At 45.9% G+C, this 24903-nt stretch overlaps 2 protein-coding genes across 9 annotated transcripts; both read right to left on the bottom strand.

Annotated features, from left to right (window-relative positions):
- Nucleotides 1-791: 791 nt before the first annotated feature.
- On the bottom strand, nucleotides 792-4901 carry rcc1 (regulator of chromosome condensation 1). Of its 2 annotated transcripts, none has more exons than XM_003966059.3 (10): nucleotides 4794-4901; nucleotides 3958-4036; nucleotides 3693-3880; nucleotides 3429-3608; nucleotides 2560-2656; nucleotides 2361-2483; nucleotides 2125-2265; nucleotides 1911-2030; nucleotides 1542-1694; nucleotides 792-1460 (listed from the first exon to the last, which is right to left on the bottom strand). In XM_003966059.3, the coding sequence occupies exons 1-10, from the start codon at nucleotides 4899-4901 to the stop codon at nucleotides 1285-1287; spliced, it is 1365 nt and encodes a 454-aa protein (XP_003966108.2). In that variant the 3' UTR covers nucleotides 792-1284. The 2 variants fall into 2 exon arrangements, with proteins under 2 accessions (XP_003966108.2, XP_011603843.1); XM_011605541.2 differs by having other exon boundaries at nucleotides 4747-4877.
- Nucleotides 4902-5526: 625 nt separating this feature from the next.
- Nucleotides 5527-23296, bottom strand: phactr4b (phosphatase and actin regulator 4b). Of its 7 annotated transcripts, none has more exons than XM_029838806.1 (16): nucleotides 23165-23296; nucleotides 19230-19341; nucleotides 18830-18874; nucleotides 13637-13801; nucleotides 13278-13358; nucleotides 12098-12601; nucleotides 10939-11274; nucleotides 10019-10150; nucleotides 8642-9173; nucleotides 8251-8543; nucleotides 7974-8172; nucleotides 7753-7808; nucleotides 7536-7597; nucleotides 7323-7460; nucleotides 7112-7188; nucleotides 5527-6974 (listed from the first exon to the last, which is right to left on the bottom strand). In XM_029838806.1, exons 3-16 carry the CDS (start codon nucleotides 18840-18842, stop codon nucleotides 6959-6961), a joined length of 2604 nt encoding a protein of 867 aa, XP_029694666.1. In that variant the 5' UTR covers nucleotides 18843-18874; nucleotides 19230-19341; nucleotides 23165-23296; the 3' UTR covers nucleotides 5527-6958. The 7 variants fall into 7 exon arrangements, 6 of the variants coding, with proteins under 6 accessions (XP_029694666.1, XP_029694667.1, XP_029694665.1 ...); XM_029838807.1 differs by lacking the exon at nucleotides 23165-23296 and adding an exon at nucleotides 23056-23076; XM_029838805.1 differs by lacking the exon at nucleotides 23165-23296 and adding an exon at nucleotides 22292-22440.
- Nucleotides 23297-24903: the final 1607 nt, after the last annotated feature.

Here is a 24903-nt window from a genome sequence, read left to right on the forward strand (position 1 = left end):
TCTCCACAGAACCTCTGGGCTCAAAACACTTGTGGAATAATGGGACAAAAGAAAGAGTCTTCCATCTCACACGTAAACACTCCTTGCAATGTGTAGTTCCACCACTAGACGCCGCCAAAGCAGGGTGGAGCTTTACTTCATCAACCTTTGACTTATAAAAATCATAATAAGACAAAAGGGACAAGATTCAGCATGAGCACGAGTTAAACAGCCCACAGTGACCTTTGACCTGCAACGTCTAATTAGTTCATCGTTGGACGTTTGTCAAAGGACCCGTTTCAAAATCCCCCAAATGATTGTGATGGACACACAAATGTAATCGCCAACACAGCGGCATAATGAGAAGGTTGGGGTGATTATATTAACCAGTTATGAAAGACTCCAGTGCTTCTCATCTTTTTGTCCCAGTTTTTCTTTGTCCGCCTTTCCCAGATGAAAAGACGACGAGGCGAGCAAGTGCGCCTCCGAATTCAGCGCTCACAACACAAAGACCTGCTGCTTGATTTGTATACTTGCTCAGACATTAACATCCTGGAGTGCTTCTGATGGTGCATAATAACCTTTGTTTAATTTCTTTATTTTGCCCACTTAGAGGTGCTCTATTAAGAACATAAAGGCAGCAAAATTGCACGTAGCCAGTAAACAAATACAGAACAACTAATTAAACCACATGCGGCAGGAAAATGGCTGTTCTGTTGTCACAGGAAGGGACCGATCTTTAAATACTGCAACTTGCAAATTATTGGTTAAGTAGTTCACGCACTGGAAGTCTTAAAAAATAAAAATAAAAATAAAAATCATGAGTAAACTTTATTTTCCTGATAGGAAAGGCAACAAAATGCAGTATACAGTAAAATTCACAAGATTAAGCATGTCCCAATAGTTAAAACAGTGTTCTTAGGAGCTCCAGGTAAAAGTCACCGTGAACAAACATCCTATCTGAGCCAGACGCAAAGGAAAAGATAATTAAAACAATTCTAAGGAATTCATTAAAAACCTTTATTAACATTCATACTAATGATTTAGTGAAAACCGTTCCAAGAGAATGCCAAAAATAAGATTTTTAAAAAAACAGTCTTTGACATGATCTACAGAAGATACCCAGGCTTTCTCCAGACTAAGAAGAAAAGGTTCCCACATAAAAGGAGAGAGAAATTCATCCATATCTGAGCTAAACAGTGGCTCAGACACTGAACAACCCCATTAACCAGCATTCAACGTCACGAACAAGGCCGAAACCCCAAACTATAAAATGTCCCCGACCTTCTCAAGTGGAGGCTGGAATCAGCTCTCCTGCTTGTCTTTGACCAAAAGGGCCGTGTGCTGCCCCCCGCTGGAGGCCATCAGTACTGCACGGTTTTCCAACTGCTTTCCCGTCATTTTCACAGGGCTGAACTCATCATCCTCTTCGCCTGTGCCAAGCTGCAGGTTTGTGCCCATCCCCCAGGCATACACCGACCCTGGAATAAAGAAAAGAAAAATATATCATCGATTCAGGCAACAGACAAGCAGAACAGAGAAGAAACCGCATCGCTTCTCACCTTCTCTGGTGACAGCGAAGCTGACAGACGCCCCACACGTCACGTTGCAGGCGGCCTCTATTCCAGACACGAGCGTGGGCTCCGTTTTCTCCTCGACGTCTTGGCCCAGACCAAGACGACCATATTCTGCCCTACCCAGACTGTACACCTGTCCTAAAACACAACATTCAGATGTTAAAGTCCTCACAACTACCCAGAGCCCCGACAGAGCCGAGGAGTGCATAAAGTGTCCTCAATATCTTGTTTTTAGGATCTGTCCTTTTTTAGAAGTGGGTAAAAAAAAAAAAAAAAACTTGTCAGGAAAAGCTTTTAACAGCCACATAGTGCAAACTCGGATGGGGGCGAAAGAGCCCATTAGTTGGAATTTACCTTCAGCGTCGAGGCAGACCGTGTGATGCTGCCCTCCAGAGAATTCCACCCAGGAAGTGGTGGAGTTTTTAAAGCACGCCAGTTTCACGGGGAAGAAACACGTCTTAGTATTTTTGGTACCTGAAAGGGAGGATAAAAAAATAGTTTCGTAACTAGGTGAGGTTGCGGCTGGTATTCTAACCCTTTATGATTGATGAATCTTCGACACACTGACCAAGCTGGTGGTAATTGCTGAGGCCAAATCCATAAACGTGCCCGTCCTTTGACACAGCAAAAGTGACATATGAGCCACAGAAGGCGTCGATGAACTGAACTTTGCCTTTGACGATCACGATCTGTGGTATCAGTAACCGATCTGAAATCACAGGAGGCGCGATCAGCCAGGACGCCTCAAACACACAAGCCATAAAAGCACGGGCCGATCGGCCCGGAGGCGTCGGCGTTATTTACCGAGGCCTTGTCTGCCTCCGCGGTTTGAAAAGACTTCAGCGACTCTCCCCAGCTGCCCCTGCTCTCCGGTGCCCACTGTGTAGAGATGTCCCTCCAGCGTGACCATCACAATGTGGTCGTTGCCTATTTGAAAGAGATGCAGACTTTAAAAGGGGAAAAACACGACAACAAAGCACGACAGAGGTCACAATTGTCTTACCTGATGCAATTTTCACAACAGGCTCAATCATTGGAAGCTTGACTGGAACTTTGGATGTTTTCAGAGGCTCCACCAGGCCGATAACACCATTATTGTCCTAAAAAAAGCCACAGTCACACAATAGAAGCAGAATTGCCTCAGATAAGTGTTGTGTACAGCAGGAACAACTGCACACAAAGGACGCTGTGAATGCATTTTTTAATACACTCACAGATTGGAGTTGAAAGAGGCTGATTACGATCCGATCACAGAGGGGAGCAATATTAGCATTTAAAAACCTTGTTTATTTACTGTTTTGAATGTTTAAAAACCCCCACATTCTTAAGCCTTTTTTGCCCTAAAGTGACTGAGATGAGAAGGTTAAACATCGATGACATCTAGTGGGCACTCACAACCAGCCAGATACGGGTTCAAACTTCCCAAACAACTGGACAGAAATAACATAACTTACTGTGATTAAATTACCTTCATGTAAATAAATTACTTTCCTGTAATAAGTAAAGGCAAATTCCACATTGCCGACATGTTTGTGTGTAGCTGGCGCATTCAAGATTCAAAAACCTGTCGCCCACACACATATTTAAACCAATAAGATGCATCGATCGACGTGTATTGTTTGCTTAACATAAATCAGCCATGTCTCATTGGTTTAAATTTGACGTCTTTAAGTCGTTTGTGTTTTGAGCCCGTCGCTGTGAGACGGACAATAAAGTGAAACTGGAATCATTCTCCAACTACATCATCACTAGCAAACCAACATTACTGTGCAGGGAAACTTTAAACACGAGACAGCTAAACAGAACTAGCGCATCCCTAAAAAATAGACCCATTTAGGTTAAAAATGCATTAAACGTGGAAGTGCGACTGACCCTAAAAGCGCCCCAGATGAAGACCGTTCCATCATCTGTAAGAGCAGCGGTGTGACTGTCTCCTGCCGACACTTGCACCACCTTCTCGTCCAGCAACACCTTCCCTGGAACCATCTCGGAGCCCTCCTCGGTCGTTTCCCGGCCGAGGGCGCCTTCGTCGTTACAGCCAAACGTGTAGACCTGAAGAATCAGAAAAGTTTAAGAGTTTATTTTGGAGTTGCAAAAGCCACAAATGAAAAGTGAGAGAGCAACGCCGTCTCTTACGTGGCCACTTTCACTGAGACACACAGTGTGCATGCCTCCAGCTACAACCTGCACAGTTTTCTCTGGCAGTGACACGAGAGACGGCTTTTTCCTCTGAAGGACGTCCTCGCCATGACCCAGCTGTCCGACGTCCCCCTGACCAAGAACGAGAACCTGGCCGGCCTCCTTGCCATAACTCCTGTGGGTAACTGTGGAGAAACGCATATTATTTCAACGCTCCTGAGGCAACTGCAAATATAGCGGTCAGAAGCGGTACAAAAGTCACCTTTTATTTTCTTGGGGTGTTTGTCACCATCCACAACAGCCTCCGACTTCCGTTTGGTGGTCTTTTTAGCAGGCATGACCTACATGGATATTTAATAGAAAAGGTGGTTAACCTTTATTCATGTTGTCAGTAAGTTCCGGAGAAAGTGACACCTCCACACACATCTCAATGGACACTATCGCCTAAAACAGGACGGAACTGTAATGGCTCAACAGCTGCCTGAGTCCTTCAATGGTGGACAAAAACGGGTCCATTCATTCAACGCGGACAGCCGTGCTGCCTCCCTGACCCGCGCAAAGTTGCGTGTCAACCAAGTCGTTGGAGAATTTCACGTCACAGTTCCGCCCGAGCAGCAGAAAAGCGTCATTTAATGCAACACTTGATAGAAAGCACCCCGGACCCTAACTTGGCATGGTTTAACGCTGACGGTGAGCCCATGTGCCCTTGCAGGCTAATGTTATCGGACACGCTGAACGGGAGGAGCACGTCGAATCTTATTTTATGCCTGTTAATTATAGTGAGACAGTCGATTTTCACGACGCAGCGGCACAGTAAAAAGTATACCACAGTTCCCTACATACAGCAAGTGTGAGCCGGCAGCGAAGTAAACTATCGTTCAGAGCACTGCTAACCAGCTAACTAGCCCCGGTGTTAGCTTAGTCGTTCATAGGCGGCGTTCCATCTAAAATATTTACTGCATAAATCTGCAGCGCGTTACATTCAGGGGTATTCAACCACTGCTTTTGCTTCTTCATTTTTTGGGGGGAAAATCAGCCATAAATTACAAACCTGTGTTGAGCAGAAGGTTATAGTTCGAGGAATAAACGTGTTTCAACCTGCTCCGCCTTCCTGCCGATAAACGAATCTCTCTGCCCAGCGCGTGGCCCGCCCTGCTCCCCCTCTGATTGGCTAATACTTGTAGGCTTCCGGTTAAACGTCGACATCCGGTTAGTTGGTTTCAGGCTTTCCATCACACATTCTTTCTCCATTTCTTACTAAGTGTAAGCATTAAAACAGCTTTGTACTTCTTCTCCTAACCCCAAATGTAAAATCCAGGAAAAAACGTATAATTTAAGCACAGTTAAAAATTCTAGAAAAGAGAGCCACAAATAAACCAGCAGTATTTTATCTACACACCAGTGAGAAAGATCTATGATTGATGCATCTGTTACTGGGACAATTTAGTCTTCCCATTACAAAAAATTCCAGGATTTTTAATTATTTAAGAATTTAGAATTTAGCACCTGGAGCTGCTCAAAGGGTGAGACACTTGAAGGATGCTGTTGTTTTTGTGCATTTTACTGTATATTTTAGTGTGTGTTTTTTTTCGCCTGATTTAATAGAATAAATCCATATAAATGATACATATACGATGTGTCATTTTTACATTAGTAATTCATTTTACACATAACTTGGTAATACATGTAGTGAAGCAACACAAAAGTCTGAGGAACTGGGCTCCCGAAATAAACACATGTAGTTCGTCTTCCGCGCCACTAGGGTTCACTGTAACCCAACTGGAAAATAAACCAGGTCGCGATTGAAGACTGTCTGTTGAAGAGGCTGCAGTTGAATTGTGATATATTTTTTAATCCTGATCCAGATATGAATGTGTACATTTAAAAGAAAACTGCCAGCCCACACAGTTTCACATTCTGTTGAAAAATGAACCTAGATTGACAGCATGATTATAATCCCATTTTAAAATCACATTAATTGTCTAATAGTCTGTGCTTAAAAAAATAGCAACCTATTAATACTTTTATATTTCAAATTCTTTCCAAATTAAAGGAAGACAAGATATGCACAAGCAAATCTAATGTTAACCTGTACAGAGGACAAAGAACCCTGTAAGCTACTGGCCAGACATCAATACAAGATAAAACATTCTTTCATTTAAAGAGGTTCCAGCAAGATTGACTCCCTGTTTGACCGTTCATACAGTTTGATATTAATATATATACATTTGTTCTTTTTGTTATTTCCCTGATCTACACTCACAAAGCTCACATTTAACCTTTAGCGCTGCCTAGCATGATCCTATTCCAAATGGCTGCAGTTCATTGCATGTTTGAACTTTAAAGGGGATTATAAAAACTCAAACAAATCCATAAGAACAAATGAAGAATTATGCAGATACTGTGGCACTCGGATACCAAATATCCTTCAGGCATCGAGTATTTTGGATTGGCACAAACTAAAAAAACAGCAACGATCTCTTTAGCTTTTCCTATATCTACACTGATGCTTAGATGGCCACCTTACAGCACAACCATAAATACAAGCAAGCCACATTAAGGGGGGGAAAAGGCTCAAATAAAAACCGTCACTACAGTTGTGATCGAAATTACAATACAAAATATTTTGTGCATAACAGAAATTGCGCTCTGTCCAGGCTGGATTCTGAGATGTAACAATATCAGTCTGTACACAATTCATATAAAACATACACAAGATGCCAGAGGTGTCCAGTTCTTTTAGAGATTCTCCATCTTTATCGTCTAGATTGTGTTCTCTACAGAAGTTTCTCCCAAATAATGCATGATTACTTATTGTATTATTAATGACTAGAATTATTGTCATATGTCAGTCTATTAACAAGATGATCTAGCTTTTCCATTTACAGTGTCGGAAAAAAAGGCAACACAGAATGAGGCCGCGATAAAGATTGTAATTAGATCCAAGTCCCTGAGGGGTACCACAAACAGCAGACTGAGAGTAAGCCCTGTAGGTCCTCTGTCACTTCCCCAACTGGTTGGCACGTGGTTCCCCCTGTCGTCCGGGAGAAATACTGCATCTGGTCCTTGCCCGCCGCCTCCTTTCGGTGAAAGCAACGTAGTGGTCAGGCAACGGAGGGCGAGCGAGAAAAGTTTGTTCCAGGCTTTCCCTGATAATCTGTACATTACATTCAGGAAAAGGGCAAATCTAGGCTGCGCAGAGGGCAGCTTCTTGCCACATGAGAAGTCTTAAGTGCTTCGACGTCCAAGGAGACGGGGCAGAGCTAAGGCCGGTGAAACCTGGAGGAAACAAACAACTCATGAGCAGGAACAAATGATGTTCAGAATTCAGTCAATGATGTTTTTAAATAAACTACGTTAACCTATCAATAAAGCACACCCCTTTCTTTCTGTGCAGTTTAGGTAAAAAGAGACACCTTGTGTAGATTCTGCTGTCTTCATGAACCTCCATTTCAGTGCTTTTATAGTCGTTGAGCTCCTTCCGAATGGCCGCCTGGAGGAAACAGGAAGAAGAAGACTGTCACATGTAACGCAGCACAAAGGAAACAGTATTCTGACCCGTCTTAAGGCAAATGAAACCCGATCGGCTGTTCGGGATGTGCTGGAGAAGGCGAACGTAGCGAGGACCTTGTCCGCGGGAGTCAGTTTGGTCCAAGGCTTGTCTGCCCTGCGATCGTAGTCCTGAGCCTCGGTGACCTCCACGTACTCGTGGAAGCGCAGGATCTTTCTGGCCTGCAGTTCGGCAACTGTGGGTCTTTGACTCAGCTGCAAAATGAGAGGAGTTTTTTAGTCAGTTTAAGCTGCTCTGTTAATACAGCCGGATATCTGCTGCTCCCTCACCTTCCTCGTCAGCCGCCGCTTGATCTCTCTGACCTCGGCTTGTCTGTCGGCCTGGTTTTTGGCTGAAAAATTATTTGCGCTGGTTTTATTCATTATCCCTATATTGTATGACTGGCTGTAAATGTTGCTTTCTTTGAATGGAAGAAGTTGGAAAACAGGCCTTTTATAAAGGCTCAAATATCAAAGATGAAAGGGAAAACAATGCTTTGATGCTCACGGTGAAGGATGTTTCTTTGTTCCAGCTCCTCAGCAGTGGGTCTCTGGCTAAGTCGCCTGAAGGAGGAAAAACAGAGCAACTATTTTTACACCGTTTTATCACTTTTGTCATCCTCAGCAAAAGTAGGGCAAATATCTGAGACGTGATCTTCTAAATTCTCCTGCACGGCCACTTTTACAGTGTTCGGTTTTAAAGTAGAGTGCGATGTAGTCTGTGGTTACCGGGTGAGCGTGGTGCTGATCTGCGTCCGAATGGCCTCCCACTGCTCCCTGCTCTGCCAGGTGAGGCCCGTCTGTCCTGGGGGCTGGTCGTCTCTGCTGCTCCTGTCCTGGACAAACCTGTCTCGGTCTGGAGCACAAGGCCGGCTGCTGAGCTTCAGAGCCAGCGTGTCTTTCCTCTTCACCCTGCTGGCCAAAGCACCTGAACACACGCCGAAATCAACACGGAGTCAAGAGTGAAGTGGCAGAAATCAAAGAAGATTTGAACGCATAATCCTACTTAGTGGGGGCTCGTCCTCCTCATCTTCATCTGAGCTGTCCTCTTTATAGAGCACCGAGCCGTCCGAGTCGCTGTCCTCCCCGCACATACCCCCTCTTTCCTCATCGTCCTCTTCTTCATTTTCCTCTTCCTCCTCGCTATCCCCTGGGATGACACAAACTCTGTCTCCAACCAAGCATCTGCGGCTTCTCGGCTCCAGCTCTGGTTGGGGGATCTCTCCATCGTACTCCTCTTCTTCATCATCATCATCATCATCTTCCTCATCTTCCTCTTCTGAGTAGTCATCTTCAGATCTAATTGGAAATTTTAAAAAGTGTGAACAGAGAATTTAAATAAAGCGTTGTTTTGTACAAGCTATTTTTAATTGGCAATGAAGTACCGCACAACTCACAGTTTCAGGGGCTGGATGCTGACGGGGAGGGGGCGTCCGCGATCTCCTTGGTATTCAGCGGGCATTTCAAAGAGCAGCGTATGGGCACGCTGTGACCCATCTGGGTGCGGCTGGGCCGGGCCTGGACTGGAGAGGGCCCGCTGAATCATGATATGCAGCGGGACAGGAGCCGGTCGCTGAGGAGACTCGGCGGGTGGGCTCGGAGGATCGAACAGCATCGGTATTGGCTGAGGAAGCGGGTGGGGGTAGGAGTGCTGATGGTGGAGGTGGTGGGTGTGAATGTGCTGTCGGGGAGGAGAGGGCGGTTTGTGTGTCGGCAAGGGAGGCGAGGGAGGCGGAGGGGGCAGCTGAAAGCCCATTGGGATGTTGCTGGGGTCGTCCCCCAAGTGCGGCGTGGGATTGATGTGTTGGCTCAAAGCTGAGGGGTCCTCTGGGTTGCGTTTGGTGATGGGGGTGGTCCTCTTTGGAGGCATTGGTGGAGATGGCTTAGCTGGCACGAGGCTGGTGCCCCCACAGGTCTGGGAGAAGTCAGCTGGAAAATAAAAATAGAATTGAAAATGTATAAAAATAAAACAAACGGTTCCAATTCAACCCCTCTGTGGCGAACAAAAGGCTCCATCTTAACGGGTCCGTGACATGTGCGCATGCATCAGCCCTACGCGACAGAACACATGAATAAATGTGAATACAGGGATTACACGTCGGACCAAACATTTCCGTACGAACAGCATGTCACATCACAGGACCGTGTCAACATGGATGCACACGCTGTCCCGGCAACCCCGTGTGCATCATTGGGCCCAGGTCACACTCACTCCCACACAACCACACTGTGAACTTGTCAACAATCCTTACGTCGACAGAAGTTCTTGGTCTTGCTTTTCATGCACGCACTAAATCTCAGAACTTTGTAGGTCGCCTTGAAAATCCGGATTTTTGAAAGCCATAGCTGTACATGCAGCATCAACCTCAGACTGGATTACATCTCTTGTCAGAACCCCTCGGCTGGTTCCATTCATCCGTTCATCCACATCCATCTATCCCAGCTGGCCAGAGGTTGGGCGGATTCATGCTGTGAAATTTACTCGATGAATTCGAGGGCTCAGTTGAAAACTGCGAAAAGGCTCTTCCTCAAAAACAAGAGCCCACCCCGATCAACTGGTCTCTCACACAGAAGCTGCTTGTCATTTATACAAAGCAAGCAGTGCGCACATGGTGCCATTATGTGCATGCTGCTCTTATAAAACACAATCCAGACTCTAGTTAACAAGTTAAAGCTGATGGGGGGAAGTGCGTTGCAGCTGGAGGACGGGACACGATCGACAGCGGGAGGCATTTCGAACACGGGCGGCCTGGCCGGAAATGCCGTCCTTTTACCTGAGCGCAGGCCTCCGGCCCGTCGGCACAGATAGACGGGGAGGGACAGGTAGACGTCATAGTCGCACTCTCGCTTCCAGCAGGACCAGTAGAGCGGAAGCTGAGCGTTCTCCCCTCCCTGCAGGGCGGAGACTAACAGGGAGTAGAGGGAGCCCTTGAGCACGAGTGTTTCATGTATACACAGTGGCGCTGATGTGTGCTCTAGATGCTTTTTAAAAAAATGTTAATTCCTACTCAAGAGTATATTTAAATAGCTAAAATGATTTATGTATTAAATATGAAGTCGCAGTAAACACTAAGTTAGCTGGGCCTGAAGATATTAGATGTTATTTGGCTATTTACTTACTGCTTTAAAACCTTAAGCTAAGTATTCCCCTGGTATTATTTTTATTTTTAGTGAGAGATATCAGGATCATCTTTACATTTTTGCAATGAATGCAGATCTGAGTGATTGAGGCTGAGAACAGGTCCCTGTTTTTTGTGATAAATGAAAATTATAAATAAAAAAAACCCTGCAGAATAAACACATCAGCAGGTGCTTCCAAGGCATCAACAATCAAAAAAACAACAGAAAAATCCAGAATTTTTAAAAGCGTTGACCGCAAACAAACCCACATAAACAACATCCATTATCACCAATTTTTCAGATCCCCACAAGGGACCCCGTCATGTTGCCAGGTAAAAATTACAGCTAAAACAGTCCAGGCGTAATATATGACTAGCTGGGGAAAAGCTTCTCAAGCTGTTCAGACATCATCATCAGCACTAGCGAATATGTGTGCTGGGCCGCTTGGGGCTGACTCATAAATGCGCATACTGTATTTGCCTGTGGGAAAACTACATGCTAACTGAGCAGTGGACATAACGCACACTTAAGACTGTTGGCTGCACATGAGCAACAACCATTCAGCAGAACCTACCAAGCATGGCGGCATTGCTCCTGTTCACCGGCTTGGGTGGGGGCAGAGGGGGTTGCTTGGTGCCCTGAGCAGTGGTGCAGGATGGCGCGAGCGAGGACTGCTGAGTGGACGCGCCCACAGAGGACACGGACCTGACCGCTTTGGACGCTGCGGCTGAGGTGGCGGAGGGAGAGGAGTACTGAGATGCTGGGTGGCTGGAGGGGGTGCGCGGCTGGGTTTTGACAGGTTCCGGGGTGGAAGTCATGAGCCATTTTGGAGGCATGAGGGACTGTTTAGGTGGTAGAGGCTCGCGCAGGGTGTCCCGCAGGGCTTCTGGGTCAAAGTGGATGTCTGATTCTGTGAAATCACAGCACAGAAATGGAAATGTTTTAGAATCAGGACCCAGGCAACGCTAATTTTCTCCTGCTTCCCCATTAAAAGCACCGACTGTGGAAGCTGTTGTTTGAGAAGAGCATTATCTTGGGAAACGCTGTATAGATAAACAGAGTAGGCAGCTGCAATTACCACCAAAAAGCCCACCTCTCTGTGGCCCACAGAGAACCACTGTTGCTCCCACACCACTTTAAAGCTCCGGCTCTGAAGTTTGGGTTATTTATTCACAGACAAGTTTTAATAGGTCTGTCGTCACACAGCCAAAGAGGAAATATGGCAGAAGAAAAGGAGGAAGTAAGCATGGAGAAGAGCCATAGAGAAAAGGAGGACAGAACCGATACAGTCAACAGAAAGGAGACAGAAAGTAAACAGCAGTGACGGAAAATAATTACCAAGTAATCTACATAAATGAGATCTAAAACAAACAAAAAACATTGATTACTGAGTGTTATATTCCAGGAAATGTAGTTGCAGCTCTTCATCACTTACAGTAGCAGTGAGCTGCTGGCGTTGGCACTGAAAGGGCAATAATGGTATCACGATCATGTCACATTAATTAGGAGAGGAAAAGAGAGGACAAGCAATTCCCTCATGTTCCTGAATAAGAAGCATAGCTGGAGCAGGGCCCCAGAGAACTCACAGGAGTCCATCTATATCTGGTGAGGCAGCACATAAGCAAAATACTGTGACAGGTTAGAGAAAAGAGAATCACGGCCTGGAGAGTCCAGGATGATTTCGAACCGGAAGTTTATCTGGGTTTAAGTAAAGAACACCAGGAGCGCCTCACCTCTGCAGGCTCTTCCCTCCTCAGCAGAAGCATGGCGAGGGAGCGTGGGCTTCCAGTCGGCTTCTGCGGGTCGGCTCCTCCTGCCGTCCTCTGACGGGGCCTTCTGGAGCCCAGGCCGCTTCTGTCCATCCTCGGGGTGAAGCCGACCCCCACGCCTGCCCTCCTCTAACTGGCCCTGACAGACCACACCGGCCTTCCAGTCATCTTCGGCGTGTGCGTGCGGCCCCCTCCCTCCCCCCCTCCAGCCGTTTTCGTGCAGTCCTGTGCCCCTGCAGCCTGGGGTTCCCCGGCGGTCTCTGTCTGAGGGTGAACGGACCCTGCGGTCTTCTGGCTGGGCGAGCCAGGCTGAGTTCATCCTGAACTCAGAGTCTACCGGGGTTTTACCCTGGTTGCAAGGACTCCTGCTGCCACCGATGACCCCCCCTCCTCCCCCAGAGGTAACAGGCAGAGTGTGGCCATTCTTCACATAGGGCTGCTTCAGGGTCTGTGGATCATGACCTGGATCTGGGAAAGTCATAAACACAAAAAGGCCCCTGGTAAATATGCAAAGATTGATTTAAAAACAGCAAAGGTGATACAGTAGCTCTTCATTTTCCAATTACAGCTACATATTTTACTTAAAGTGACAGTTTGCTGCTTTTCCCTTGTTGGTATTTTTTCACCTTTAATATTTGTCGACTGGTCAGATTTCAGTTGTTAACAGAATGGCTGAGAAGTAACAGACTCAACAGATAAATTAATAAAAACAACATTGCACGGCAGCAGCCTTGAGTGAAAACAGGAAGTTGCCCTTAACCTAGGCCTGGTTTGTATCCTCTGTGTTTTCTGTTGTGCTAAAGGAGCAGCTGTGGGTTTAATAAATAGGCCCTGGCATCGTCGGGGCCTGTATTAAGTTTGCACACGCCCCTCTCGATGCTATTTCCCTGCAGGGCACAGTTTGTTCCATTTCTCCGCAGCTCTGAAGACTGGCACGCCGTTTTAAAACAGAAATCGGATTTTCAGAGGCAGAGTTGTGAAAGTAAAGCTGCCGTTTAAAAACAGGCCTCAGACACCTGCTGTTTGGGAGGACAGCGTTCCTGCCATAATGTGCTGATGACTCCACTCTACTGTACGTGGGTGGAACAACCTCGGGCCCGATGCTGTCAGATACAGACAACGTGGTGCAGAGACGTTCACTTACCGCTGTCCGGAACTTCCTTCAGCACTCCCTGTTCTATAAGCTCTTGCCGTGTACGCCTCGTCGACATCTTTCTCTCCAGTTCTGTCGTCAATAAGCAGAATTTACAACAGGTTATGTTTTTATCCCGTAAATCGCTGACTTTAAACTGCGTCTCGACTCAGCACTCGAATGCAAACAGTGAAATTCATTTCTCAGTCGGCAGGATGTTTTGTTTGCGAGCTATTGTCTTAAACACTGAAAACACTGGTGTGTGTGTGCGCGCGTGTGTGTGGGAGCGGACAGGAAAACAATGGGGAATTTTGATGAAAAGGTGAATGTGCAGGGCAAACTGCTGCTGTAAACACAGTGTTTACACCAACCTTCTGAGGTTTCCTTGAACTTTTCGCTGCTTTTCTTCTTCCGCCACTTCCAGGGTTTGAAGATCTTACCGAGGGTAGAGAACTTGCCTTTCCGCTTCGGGGTGCTTTCCCCCGTACTGCCTCCATCTCCCACCATTGTGCTTTGGTGCTGCTCAGCTTCATCATCTAAACGGAATCGATAGTTTCATGTGAATTAGACAGATTCGATGCCTTCTAATGTGGTGGGAGCAAAAACATGAGGAATATATGAGGAAATATGAGGAAGGAACTTCATTTTCTTCCTTGGTGAAGAGGCCCGTGCTCATTATGGCTGTTATTATCTTTAGCTGTGAGTTCTCAGGACTGAGTGTGCCTTGGCAGGGTGATGCTGAGAGATCACGGACTCCCCCACACATCCACAGCTAACAGGAGCGCTCTCATGTTGGCTTTTATCCAGGGTTTCTTGCTGTCAAGTGCTCACATTCTTTGGCTGGATGGAGCCTAGTGCTTTATCAGCTTTTCAGCTGTCAGTGAGGGATGCAGGAAACAAGCCCGCAATGAAAGATTTAAATAGCGGCCAATAAAAGGGTAAAGAATTTTAAGAATTGTTGCGATGGGAATCATTTTTGACCTATTATACTTGATGCGCGGGTAGCTTTCTCAAGACTGCAACAAAACTTAAATTCAATAGCCAACAACATTATTTACATGCAGAGGGTCGTAGTCAATTTATTTCCAGGGCTTGTGCACATTGATCAATGTCAGACTAAATGTGCCACTGTAAGCAGAGTTAAGCTTGTGGTCGCCGATGTGACTGATTTTGGATGAGGGGAACCAGCGAGAGGATGATGACGGGAGCAAAATGAGAAAAAAGTGAGAGATGAAGAAGAACTCGTTCAGAGGTTTAGACTTGATGAGGAGGATTTGATGACAAATGGCCTAATTTTCACGAGGTAGGACAAGAACGAACTTGAAACAAGCGGTGAGTTTTCCACAGAACTGCTCTAATTATTATATCCATCAACTATTGTTTGCAAGTATACGAGCATTTTTTTTTTATATCTGAAAGCATTTTCGAATAAAGAATTAATCACATGATATGTTAGGAGCCTGCAGGCAGTAGAGCAGCTATGTTTGTTAGTCATACACCAAAATATTTAATACCATTGGGAATAATTGTGTGTTTAGCGGAGATCGCTCAGCCCTGCTGCTGCTGCTCAGCAGATGCAGTCTCAGCCAGCAGGCTGAGAACACGACTCAAAACATCCAGACACTCACAGGATGTCTTGGCAACGCTGCCGGACTGTCTGATTCTGACAATATGCTTCACCAGAACACCACGATGCCGATGTAGCGCTCTCGGCTGTCCAAAAACCAAAATAACAAATCAACGATATATTTTGGTTGTTTTCAGTTCAGGAGGAAGAGCCTGAGAGCTGGCAGGGATTCAGCATGGCCACGCAGGATTCTAAAGCAAGCGTCCTGCTAATGGAGCGAACCCCAGCTCTGTATGATCATCTCAGTACTGCTGATGGGAGCTCAGAAGAGCTTATTCAGCATTAAAAATCAATCCTGTCCTAAACTGCCACTTCATAGGTGGGGAAAGAGTTTCTTTACCTGGAAGTGTCCAGCTTCTGTGGTGGCGGGATTTAAAACAGCACGCCATTGGGAAAAAAAGAGAATCAGGCAATCCGTGAATTAACAGAACTCTGAGGTCAAAACTCAGAGGATTTGGACCAGCTGCCGCAACGTCCCGATTAAGCATTGCTCATGGCAGCTTCTGTCTGAACCAGCGCAGTGGTTCCCTCACAGCAGAGTCCTGTCAGAGCAGCAGGGGCTCAGCTGAGGCCAGCGAAGCAGGAGAAACGCAGCCTGCGCCAGGCCCGCACGTGGAGATGACGCTCACTGTGGGCTCAGCCTGTGCAGCCAGTCTGAAAACGATGACCCGCTATACCTCCGGGATACGCGTAGGACATCCAGAGAGTTTAAGCTGCCGGTGCAGAGCAGGAAAATATCAGGGAGAAGGCGAAGCAAGTCCAAGCCCATTATCGCTTTCGACGGAAAGTTGTTCTTCGAGTATAAAAAAGAGAACCATCCCATAACCGCGGAGAGGTCTGGTGTGGTGGTACTTTGGTTGGGAGTAAAGGGCAGATCCAGAGCCGCACAGAGAAAAAGTACCGGAGATGTTGGGGAGGGGGGAAGCCTGGAAACACAAGGAGGAAACGGCACTCCACCCTGATTTTGTGACAGAGAACAAAAACGACCTCTTCCTCTCAAGCTAGAACGCTGTCCACTGCAGTGCTCATGGAAACACGGCTTCCAACAACACAGCAGTCCAAGTGAAGGATCCACATATGTCATAGTAAACAACATTTCAGGGAACACAGCCAGAGCCACATTTCTAATAGTCATGCTTCGTAATCAGGACCTCTGCCAAGATAAGACATAGCAATCAGGAAACATGGGGGTGGGTAAAAGCCTGTGTGTGTCAGAGGGAGAGCATGTTTCCCTCTCACAGACCCCTATGCTGAAGCCACACCTTCCACCACTCCTTCCAACATCTCCCGCAGAGGCCTGATTTCCCTCTAACCCCTGCGAGTCATGGCCCAGCTGGCCAGGTGAACATGTGGATGGAGGAAATTGTTTTAGAAAGGACCTGGCCTTTGGCCAGCCTGGCTGCTGGGCCATCGTGATCATTACATAAGAATCCGCTTTACTTGGGGTGCAACGGTTGGGAAATACCAATAACCTCATTAACCTGAACCCTCACCAGACCAGATCATCTCATCTAATCTTGTTCTGCAGCAAAAAAAACCTGTGAAATCACTGCAAAAATAAAGATTTCAGCTCCACTGGCAGTTACAGCTGGGCGTTGAAATCAGTCCTGTGTTTACATTGTGTACAGTTTTGTAAAAATCTAAACGCATTAATGAGGTCTGCTTGGCAGCTGAATATCCGCTGTAAGATTAGCATCCTGAAACATCCCTGTGTAACTGAACAGCTGAGATTCATCTGCACAATCAGAGAGCTTCAACATTCTTGTGGTGGTGAAAACGAAGGAGAGGTCAGAGAGAGAAGAGGCTCTGCAACGCTGATTATACAATCACTAATCTCTCTTTTCTTCAGGTTTTCATTAACTGGGGGTCCTACAAAACAGCCGCAGCGGTATGCAAAACTGTTTAGTACACAGAGATTGCTGAAGGAGTCTTGTGTCTCACCGCCGTTGCTGTGTTGTTGTGGGTCCTGAGATGGGCTCTCCACGTGAAGGTTCTGTCCCATGATCCAGCCCCTGAGGGGCCTCTATCGGTCCTGCACGCAGCAATGTGCCGTGGACAGATCAGCGGCTGCACCTGCCTTCCTTCGGCTTGGACAAAACCCCGTCACAAGGTCTTTTCTTCTTCTGTTCCTCTTGTCTGCTCTTTTAAAACACCAGTCCCTTCAGTCCTGCCCTCTCCCCCCTCTCTTAAGACCTTCCTTCCCTCCCTCCATGAGCTGGACTCCCTCTCCCACTCACTCAATAACCCTCCCTCCTTGGCTCCAGAACAGCTCAGCATTCACTACAAGATGCCTACGACTCCTTCTGATGTGTGTTCTGCGGTGTGGGACACAATGTGAGAAACAATGCATCTGATCCAGGGGAAACAGTGCACTACAAATATTGAACCAACGAAGACAAAAACTAGACTTTGAAGCCCATGTCACAGTATGTTCCCTGGACCACTCACAGAACTGTCAGAATTCCTAGCAAAATAGAGCTAGAAATGGTTGTAAATTAGCATTAAAGGTGCTGTACTGACCCGACATTCCTGATATTATTTCCCATACACAAGCTAATTGTGCTAGCATGCCCATGCTAGCTTCAATCCTGCACACATAAGTTTGTGCACATTTCCAAGAGTTGTATCCTATTTTCAACAGTCTCTGGTGCACCAGTGTGACTCTGAAGCGTGTTTGCCAGACAGCTGCCTCAGTTCAGCTTTGAATATTGTTGATTGGGAAAGAAAAGAAGAGACGTTCTGAACAGTAGAAGGAACGGTCCAAACCAGACCTCCCAGAATTAGTGCTTTGTTATTGTTTTAGGTTTGTGTCTCTTCCTAAAAATCTCATCCCACCGCTCCTGAGAGGAATCCGGAGCGCTGAGCTGTGTCATTATGCCCGGATAAATATATTCTTTTGAGTGTCTGGCAGCATCTCAGGCTGTTTCTTAAGATCTCAAGAGTGTTTGACAGTGTTCTTTTTCTCTTCCTGTGCCCTAAATAAACCCTGCACGCCAGGCCGGCTTCCAGAGAAAAGGCTGAGCCAATCCGCATGAGCGCAAAACCTGTTGGCTTGACCTGGATAACAGACTGGGCCAATTCAGCGAGCAGTGTGGGAAAAACAGGTACACACATGACACACGTGGCCGCATCCGAGCATGGAATGTCCTCTGTGAGCGGTGCGACATGAGTCTGCCTCAGTGGTGAATAATCCTGCAGTCAAAGGCAGCACTAATAACTGGGTTCTAACAGTTCTGCTCCCAACGTATAGCCTTTATGTTATTAACATTTAACACAAGTAGGCGTATTGTTGGTAGGAGAAGCCTCAGATAAAGGTAAGATGACGTGTTATCGGTATGTTTTATGTTCTAAAGGATAATATAATGTGAAGATAAGCTAAATAATGATAAAAGGAACCAATGTTTGAAGCAAATCAAATTACAAAATATTGGGAAAAACTCAAGAACCACTTCAAGAAGAACATTGATTTAGAAGCTTTTTCCTAATTGAATAACGTTGTCGAGTTTTCTCTTTAACTTTTATGCAAAATAATAAATTAGGTCTTTTTCCTGATCAAGTTGTTTTACAGTAGTTGGAAACAAATCCTGAAATAGACATTTCGTTTTTAAATCAAATGCACAAATTTCTGAATGACATTAAAACTGTGAAAGCACATTGTTTGTTTACTGGTATTTTTCAAGGCTAATCTGTAAATTGTGTTTTAAGGAGAAGAAGAAAGTGAGAAAATGTGTAGAAGCGTTGCAGATTTTCATGAATGTGGTCAACATTAAGCTCATTAAAAGTCAGTTAGTATTAACAGCATGTTTAGTCCTTATTAGGTTATTTAATGATTATTACTGGTTTAGGCCGACTAAAGGAGCAAAAACTCAACTGAAACAGGAAACACACACCAATTTTAATAGGGTCATCAACACCCAGTGAACTGTTTCTTACTCACCACGTTTTTCCATCACAGAGTTTGAGGCACACCAATCAATGACTCCTGTAAAAAAAAATAAAACAGTTTTACCATTTACACCAGTTTGTGACGCGAGATGAGACATGGTATTTTAATTCAGTAGCAGCATGAGTGTGAATATATTATCTCAAACTTCCTTTTGAGAGCGCTCTCATCAAACAATGCACATATCGCTTTCAGGCTAAATTTAAAACCAAAGCGTGAACACCTATTTTTATTAGGCGAAGAAAAACACGTTAATTAATAATTATTACGGAGCCGTGCTCAATTACACTTCACATCAGTCTCATTTGAAATGTGCCGACAGTGCTTTATTTATTTCTAAACCGTTTGGCGTCATTAATTGTGGATTCGTGGGTGTCTGGGAGCATAAACCTACACTGTTGAAAGTCATGGGTGAGCTGAGGGTGGTGGAGGTGCTCAGCAGCCGTCGACCAGTCGCTCCTCAGGTCTGCAGCATCGAGACGGCAGCTCCATCCATCCTAACGCCTCTGAATGACAAACAACAAGATGACATTAAACGTGAAGCGGCACGGACACCATTTATCTGAATCCGAAATTTTGTGAAGGCACCACGACGGTGTGAACGGCTGAACTGATACTGAAGACCGGGCGTGAACATCACGCTGAGGGTGGTGTCCGAATCCTGTGGTGTCGGCACAAACCTACTTCTGGTGCCACCTGGGTATTGTTTAAAGGATTTGGGAGGCAAAACTTAAACCCCTTTACAGGAACACAGCGTAACCTAGCAACCACTGTATGCTGAACGCACCACTTTATTACCACAAACCCTTGTAAACCCCAAACACCACAATTCTGAACTTGGAATTATTCACTTCTGCTGTCGTCAGCTGCCAGCACTCGAAAACAAAAACAACCTATATGGAAGTCGGGAAAATGAATCAAATCAATCTCTCAATAAAATGAAGTTTAAATGGTTGTAATTATCAGGTGAGAGTCATGTTGACCCATCAGAGACGCCACTGAGGCAGATGTAACCTTGGATGGAGATGGTACAGCTAGAGGGAAGAGCCTTTCACTGCGTCCAGGGACAGAACTAAAAGTTTACCAGGATTCAGGCAGCACGGGAGGTGGGCAGAGCCACGTGGAGAGGACTTTCCTCTAGTTCAGCCCCATCTACGTTTGTTGCTCCTACATATCTGCTCTGTGTGTGCAGCTCAGCTGATGGGGCAAAAGCAACAACACGAGCAGAAACAGTAAACATCCAATTCTGACGCTCAGCTTTCTGTTCTGTCAAAATGTGCCCATAAAATAAGGATGTGAACGCCTTAGTTCCTTTTAGAGTCATTAACCCTCTCCTGACCACTCGCAGCAGATCAACATGGGGAAGACGAGGGGGCTCAATGTGGCCCCCTTGGAACGCAACCTTGTAGGAAAGAAGCCACCAACCAGGCACATGGACGCAGTTGTGAAAGGCCACCTATAAGTCTAGGCTGTGTAATCTTCCGTGGAGCACACACACCCTCACTGGCGCATTCTACTCGAACTGATTTAATTACGACCGGGAGTGCAAATGCGCAGCAGCTGGCTGAGTTACGCCATCTTTAAATAGCCTTACATGTCTCATTCCAGGGCTCGGGTTTTGGGCAGCGAAGCCATGAAATGAATTGGTCCAAATCATAACCTCCGCATCGTGACGACCTCTGACATTATTATGTCTACGTGGATGTTTTTAAAGGCACCACATGGCAGATAATGACAAACATAAGCAAGCAGTGTCACAGCGGGGGGATTTGTCTCGTCTAAAAAAAGGGAGATTGAGGAAATTAATCCCTCCAATTTGAGAGCACGGGATTAACGGTGTCAAAGATAGAAGCAAAAGTGAAGCTTTGCATTTTGAAGTGTTACGTTTTGGAATCCCAGTGGCGCGTGCCGCTTTTGGATCCACGGCTACCTGATGTATTCTGTATGTCGGCTGACACATCTGGGCTGAGGGAACCGGCGAAACTCCAGGCGTACGAATGGGACAGGGTGGCACTAAAATAGGTCCCCACATAACGAGGCAGAGTTGTAGGATAACCAAACAGATCCCGAGTTGGTCCGTTTAAATGCTTACGTCTCAGACAGTGTATCCATGACACGTGTGGATCAGTAAATATGCAAAGCCTCTGATGCAGCCATGCGACAGCTCCTATCAGAGCCGCTGAAGTGCCCTTTTATGTGGAAGGACAAGGGTGTCTGTTCCCAAAACTGGCCGGGTGAGCGTCATCATCCAGCCTGCCCCAGATAGGCTGCACTTACCAGTGGGACCACTGGCCCATTTTTTTTTTTACAAGGAGGCCGAGATGCTTTCTTTTTACACGTCCCTCTATTAGAACAAAGGCCGCACTGCAGCGGGACATGCAACAACCCCGGCCCTGGCCCGACAACCCCGGCCCTGTCCCGACAACCCCGGCCCTGTCCCGACAACCCCGGCCCTGGCCCGACAACCCCGGCCGTGGCCCGACAATCCCGGCCCTGTCCCGACAATCCCGGCCCTGTCCCGACAACCCCGGCCGTGGCCCGACAATCCCGGCCCTGTCCCGACAATCCCGGCCCTGTCCCGACAACCCCGGCCGTGGCCCGACAATCCCGGCCCTGGCCCGACAACCCCGGCCGTGGCCCGACAATCCCGGCCCTGTCCCGACAATCCCGGCCCTGTCCCGACAACCCCGGCCGTGGCCCGACAACCCCGGCCGTGGCCCGACAACCCCGGCCTTGGCCTGACAATCCCGGCCCTGGTCCGACAACCCTGGCCCGAAACCCTGGCCCTGGTCCGACAACATTATGGTGGTCATTCAGCATCTCCTGGAGAGCGGGTGTGAAGGAGAGAGCATCCATCTATCATCTGTGGTCTAACCCAATCAATCCATCCCTTCTGACAACTTAACCACGGTGGCTACCGCTTAATGGTCCATTAAGAGGAGAACACTCCCAACAGAAAGTGGAAAAAAGGGACAATAGAAGCCATAAAGTGGCATTTTCCTTTTAAAACAGAACATGACAATTTCCCCCCACCAACCAGATGAAACTAGAGGAAGTGAGTGCTGTGGTAGAAGCTGGATTATGAGTCTGGCGTTAATACTTGTCAAAACAAGCCAATAAACATATTAAATATTTACACATTTTAGCTCGATCACAATAGTCACTTAACAAAAGCTTTCATCCGCGGGTTTGTTATTTGAAAACAATAACGTCGAGGTTCCTTCCATCCAATGTTTAGTATCCTATAACAAAGATAAAACCCACTTGTTTTATCAGATCAGTAAAGATAAACGTCGAAAAAATACACAATTGTGTCAATTAGCCGTTACTGGAGATACCAGTAATCGCATCTTCCATCTTTGTGGTAATCACGCAGAAAGGCAACGCGTTTCCAATCGAAACGCCGAGATTATCCTGCGAATAATCGTGTTATTACCGAGGCAAAATAGAGATTACCAGAGAGGTTGTCTGGGATCACCGTGCGGAGAGCATCAAAATGGACCGGTACCGGGAGCAGGACAGACGGCTTCCGACGTCAACCTGCCTCCGTCTCCCTGAACGGATCTCGCGCCAGAGTCAGTGAACGCATCATAGCAACGACAGCAGACACGACCGCTTCCGGGAACGCTTTTCAAAATAAGAGCACCAACGCTCCAACGCATTTGTACAAAATCGTTAAGAAGAGCATAAAAGGAAAAGTTTGTATTGGAATAAAGCGTAGCTACAGTGTACATCTATTTTATATTCCACACAATTGGATTCCCTGTGCAGCACATTCAAAAACGTTGCAAATTATTTCTTAAATTTTCGAATACCCGTTTCCGGTGAAGCAGCATCTATTTTTTTAACGTCTGCAAGAAATCAGAAAGTAGTACTCCTAGATTTTCAGTATTGTCCAAAGCCTATAGAACCGAAGAATATATTCTATATACTATAGAATATATTCCAAGGACAGCAATTGCACAGCAAACATTGCAGAACACACGCACTCTGTTGTCGTGCACGGACGGCTGTGCAGAACATAGGCAACATGGTTTCAGGTGGACAAAGCACGGAGCCTTTTCAGAGAAAGCGCTGAACAAAAGCGTCCAATCTAGAACGCAGAGAGCTACAACGGCCACAGCAAAACACGTTTACATTGTACCGATGACAAAGGCTTGCTTGGCAAACTGGGCACCAGCTCCAATCGTCCCACCAAACTCTCACCGCGGTTTATTTACCCTGTCGGGTCAACAATCGCATCATCTTTATCAAGAATCACGCTTTTTCCTTCCCCCTGCACCGCCTCCAAATCCAGATTTATAAATAGCATCCTGAACATTTGCTCACCTCACAGTTTCCCCTCTTCCAGAGCCCGGTTAACCGGAAACCATCCCGAGCATCTCGGTCGCGGTAGTTCACGGCGGACGTTGCAGCCCCTCGGTGGGCGCTGTGAGCGCGGCTCCCCTTTGTGTTGTGAAGACTTCAGTACCCACCAGGCATTGCAGGGATTGATTTGTGGGTGGGGTGGGGGGTGCAAGTGGGGGAGCAGATAGCGGTGGAGGTGCTCAGTTTTTCCATCCGTCATTCAAACATGTCGCAGAAGCGTGAAATAGAAACTACGGTCACATCCATCAAATGCATCATTTTGACCTCATATACAACATGCAGACTGGGTCAAATCTGTGGTTTAAGTGCAATAACTAACACAAAACATAGTGTGTTTTGAGCAGTTTCGGTTAATTTTATACTAGAGGACCTCTTTATTTGGATCATGTTGCTCATTTAATACCCATGTTTTAGTTGGTACTTTTTTTTTTTAGCAGTTTCCTTATGTTGAAAGTCTGTTAAATGAATATAAAACCATCTTATCTAAAATTTCTACGTAGTTAGACAACAACTGCAATATTTCAAGACGCGCCATTCAAACAAAAAACAAACAAACATGAACAACAACAAAAAAACCTAATCTAACCTAATCTAAACAACCATCACCACAACTACAACTATCTAAAAATGACAGAATTCCTAGTTCACGGCTGTATCTAAATATAAAGCAGCCGATACATATTCTGAATAAAAATGTAATCAATGAAGGGATGACAATTTATTTGTTTTATTTTGATGATTTTTTCTACTTATATATGCACACACACACACACACACACACACACACACACACACACACACACACACACACACACACACATATAATTGTCTTTCTAAGACTTCCTAATTAACAGATTTTTTTTCGATCAAATTACTAACTTTGTTTCAGTAGCTGGTTTTTGGTGGTTTAGCGCCACCTGCTGGTCAGAATAGTTGTTGTAATATAAAGGGCAGCCACAAGAAATTCCGGATGTCTTTTCCCGGTGATAATTTCTTAAAACTCATCTTGATATGATTCTTAAAATCATATCAAGCAAAACGTAGGGGGGAAAAAAGAAAAAATCAACAAAAGAAAAAGCCTTGTGGAACAAAAAGCCTTTTGTCCAAAGCTGATAAGATGTTCAAACAGCAGAATCATTGGTTTCCTTCCTGGTTCACTTTATATGATACCTGATAAACAATCTTTTATTAACTGAGATATGGAACTGATAAAATTAACCTTTTTTTTTCCAATTGTGAAGGTACTTCAGCAGGCTGGAGGAGATGAGCAGACTTTAGGGTTGTAAATGTTTGGAATTGTTGCAAGTAGGAAGGGAAGCATCAGTGAAGGAGAGAGCATAAGGAGACAACTATTCACATTTTAATGCTCTGTGGTGACGACGACGACAACGATGATGATGATGATGTATCTTGGAGGAAAAAAGAATGCCATTGTGCAACTGCACCTTGGGGTGCAGCTTGAAATTTGCATTCCAGGAAGTAAAAACCTTTTTATTTCTCCCTAAGTGAATCTTTGCTCTTTGATCTGGTGATCTGGAATATGGAATATGTTTTTCTCTGCACAGTAAAGTGTTGCCCAATATGGCTGCTAAATGGACAGGCTGATGCCTCAGAGGGAACAGAAAAAAGAATAAATCAAAATAATTTTCTGGGTGCAGATCGTTACTGATATGTCACCACCTGGAGATAATGTAGCTTTT

The sequence above is a fragment of the Takifugu rubripes genome, chromosome 7 (genome assembly GCF_901000725.2).
Source record: "Takifugu rubripes chromosome 7, fTakRub1.2, whole genome shotgun sequence".
NCBI classification, from domain to species: domain Eukaryota; kingdom Metazoa; phylum Chordata; class Actinopteri; order Tetraodontiformes; family Tetraodontidae; genus Takifugu; species Takifugu rubripes.

What these genes read in the sequence shown, in the direction of transcription:
- phactr4b (XM_029838803.1), bottom strand. Translation starts at nt 15,380, where the DNA reads ATGCTTAATCGGGACGTTGCGGCAGCTGGTCCAAATCCTCTGAGTTTT. An exon ending in CAGAAGCTGGACACTTCCAG is followed by an intron (nt 13,802 to 15,232) that starts GTAAAGAAACTC and finishes GATTCCGTTTAG; the next exon opens with ATGATGAAGCTGAGCAGCAC. An exon ending in ATCAGCACCACGCTCACCCG is followed by an intron (nt 7,809 to 7,973) that starts GTAACCACAGAC and finishes TTCCTCCTTCAG; the next exon opens with GCGACTTAGCCAGAGACCCA.
- rcc1 (XM_003966059.3), bottom strand. Translation starts at nt 4,901, where the DNA reads ATGTCGACGTTTAACCGGAAGCCTACAAGTATTAGCCAATCAGAGGGG. An exon ending in ACACCCCAAGAAAATAAAAG is followed by an intron (nt 3,881 to 3,957) that starts GTGACTTTTGTA and finishes GTTTCTCCACAG; the next exon opens with TTACCCACAGGAGTTATGGC. An exon ending in GGTCTGCCTCGACGCTGAAG is followed by an intron (nt 1,695 to 1,910) that starts GTAAATTCCAAC and finishes GTTGTGTTTTAG; the next exon opens with GACAGGTGTACAGTCTGGGT.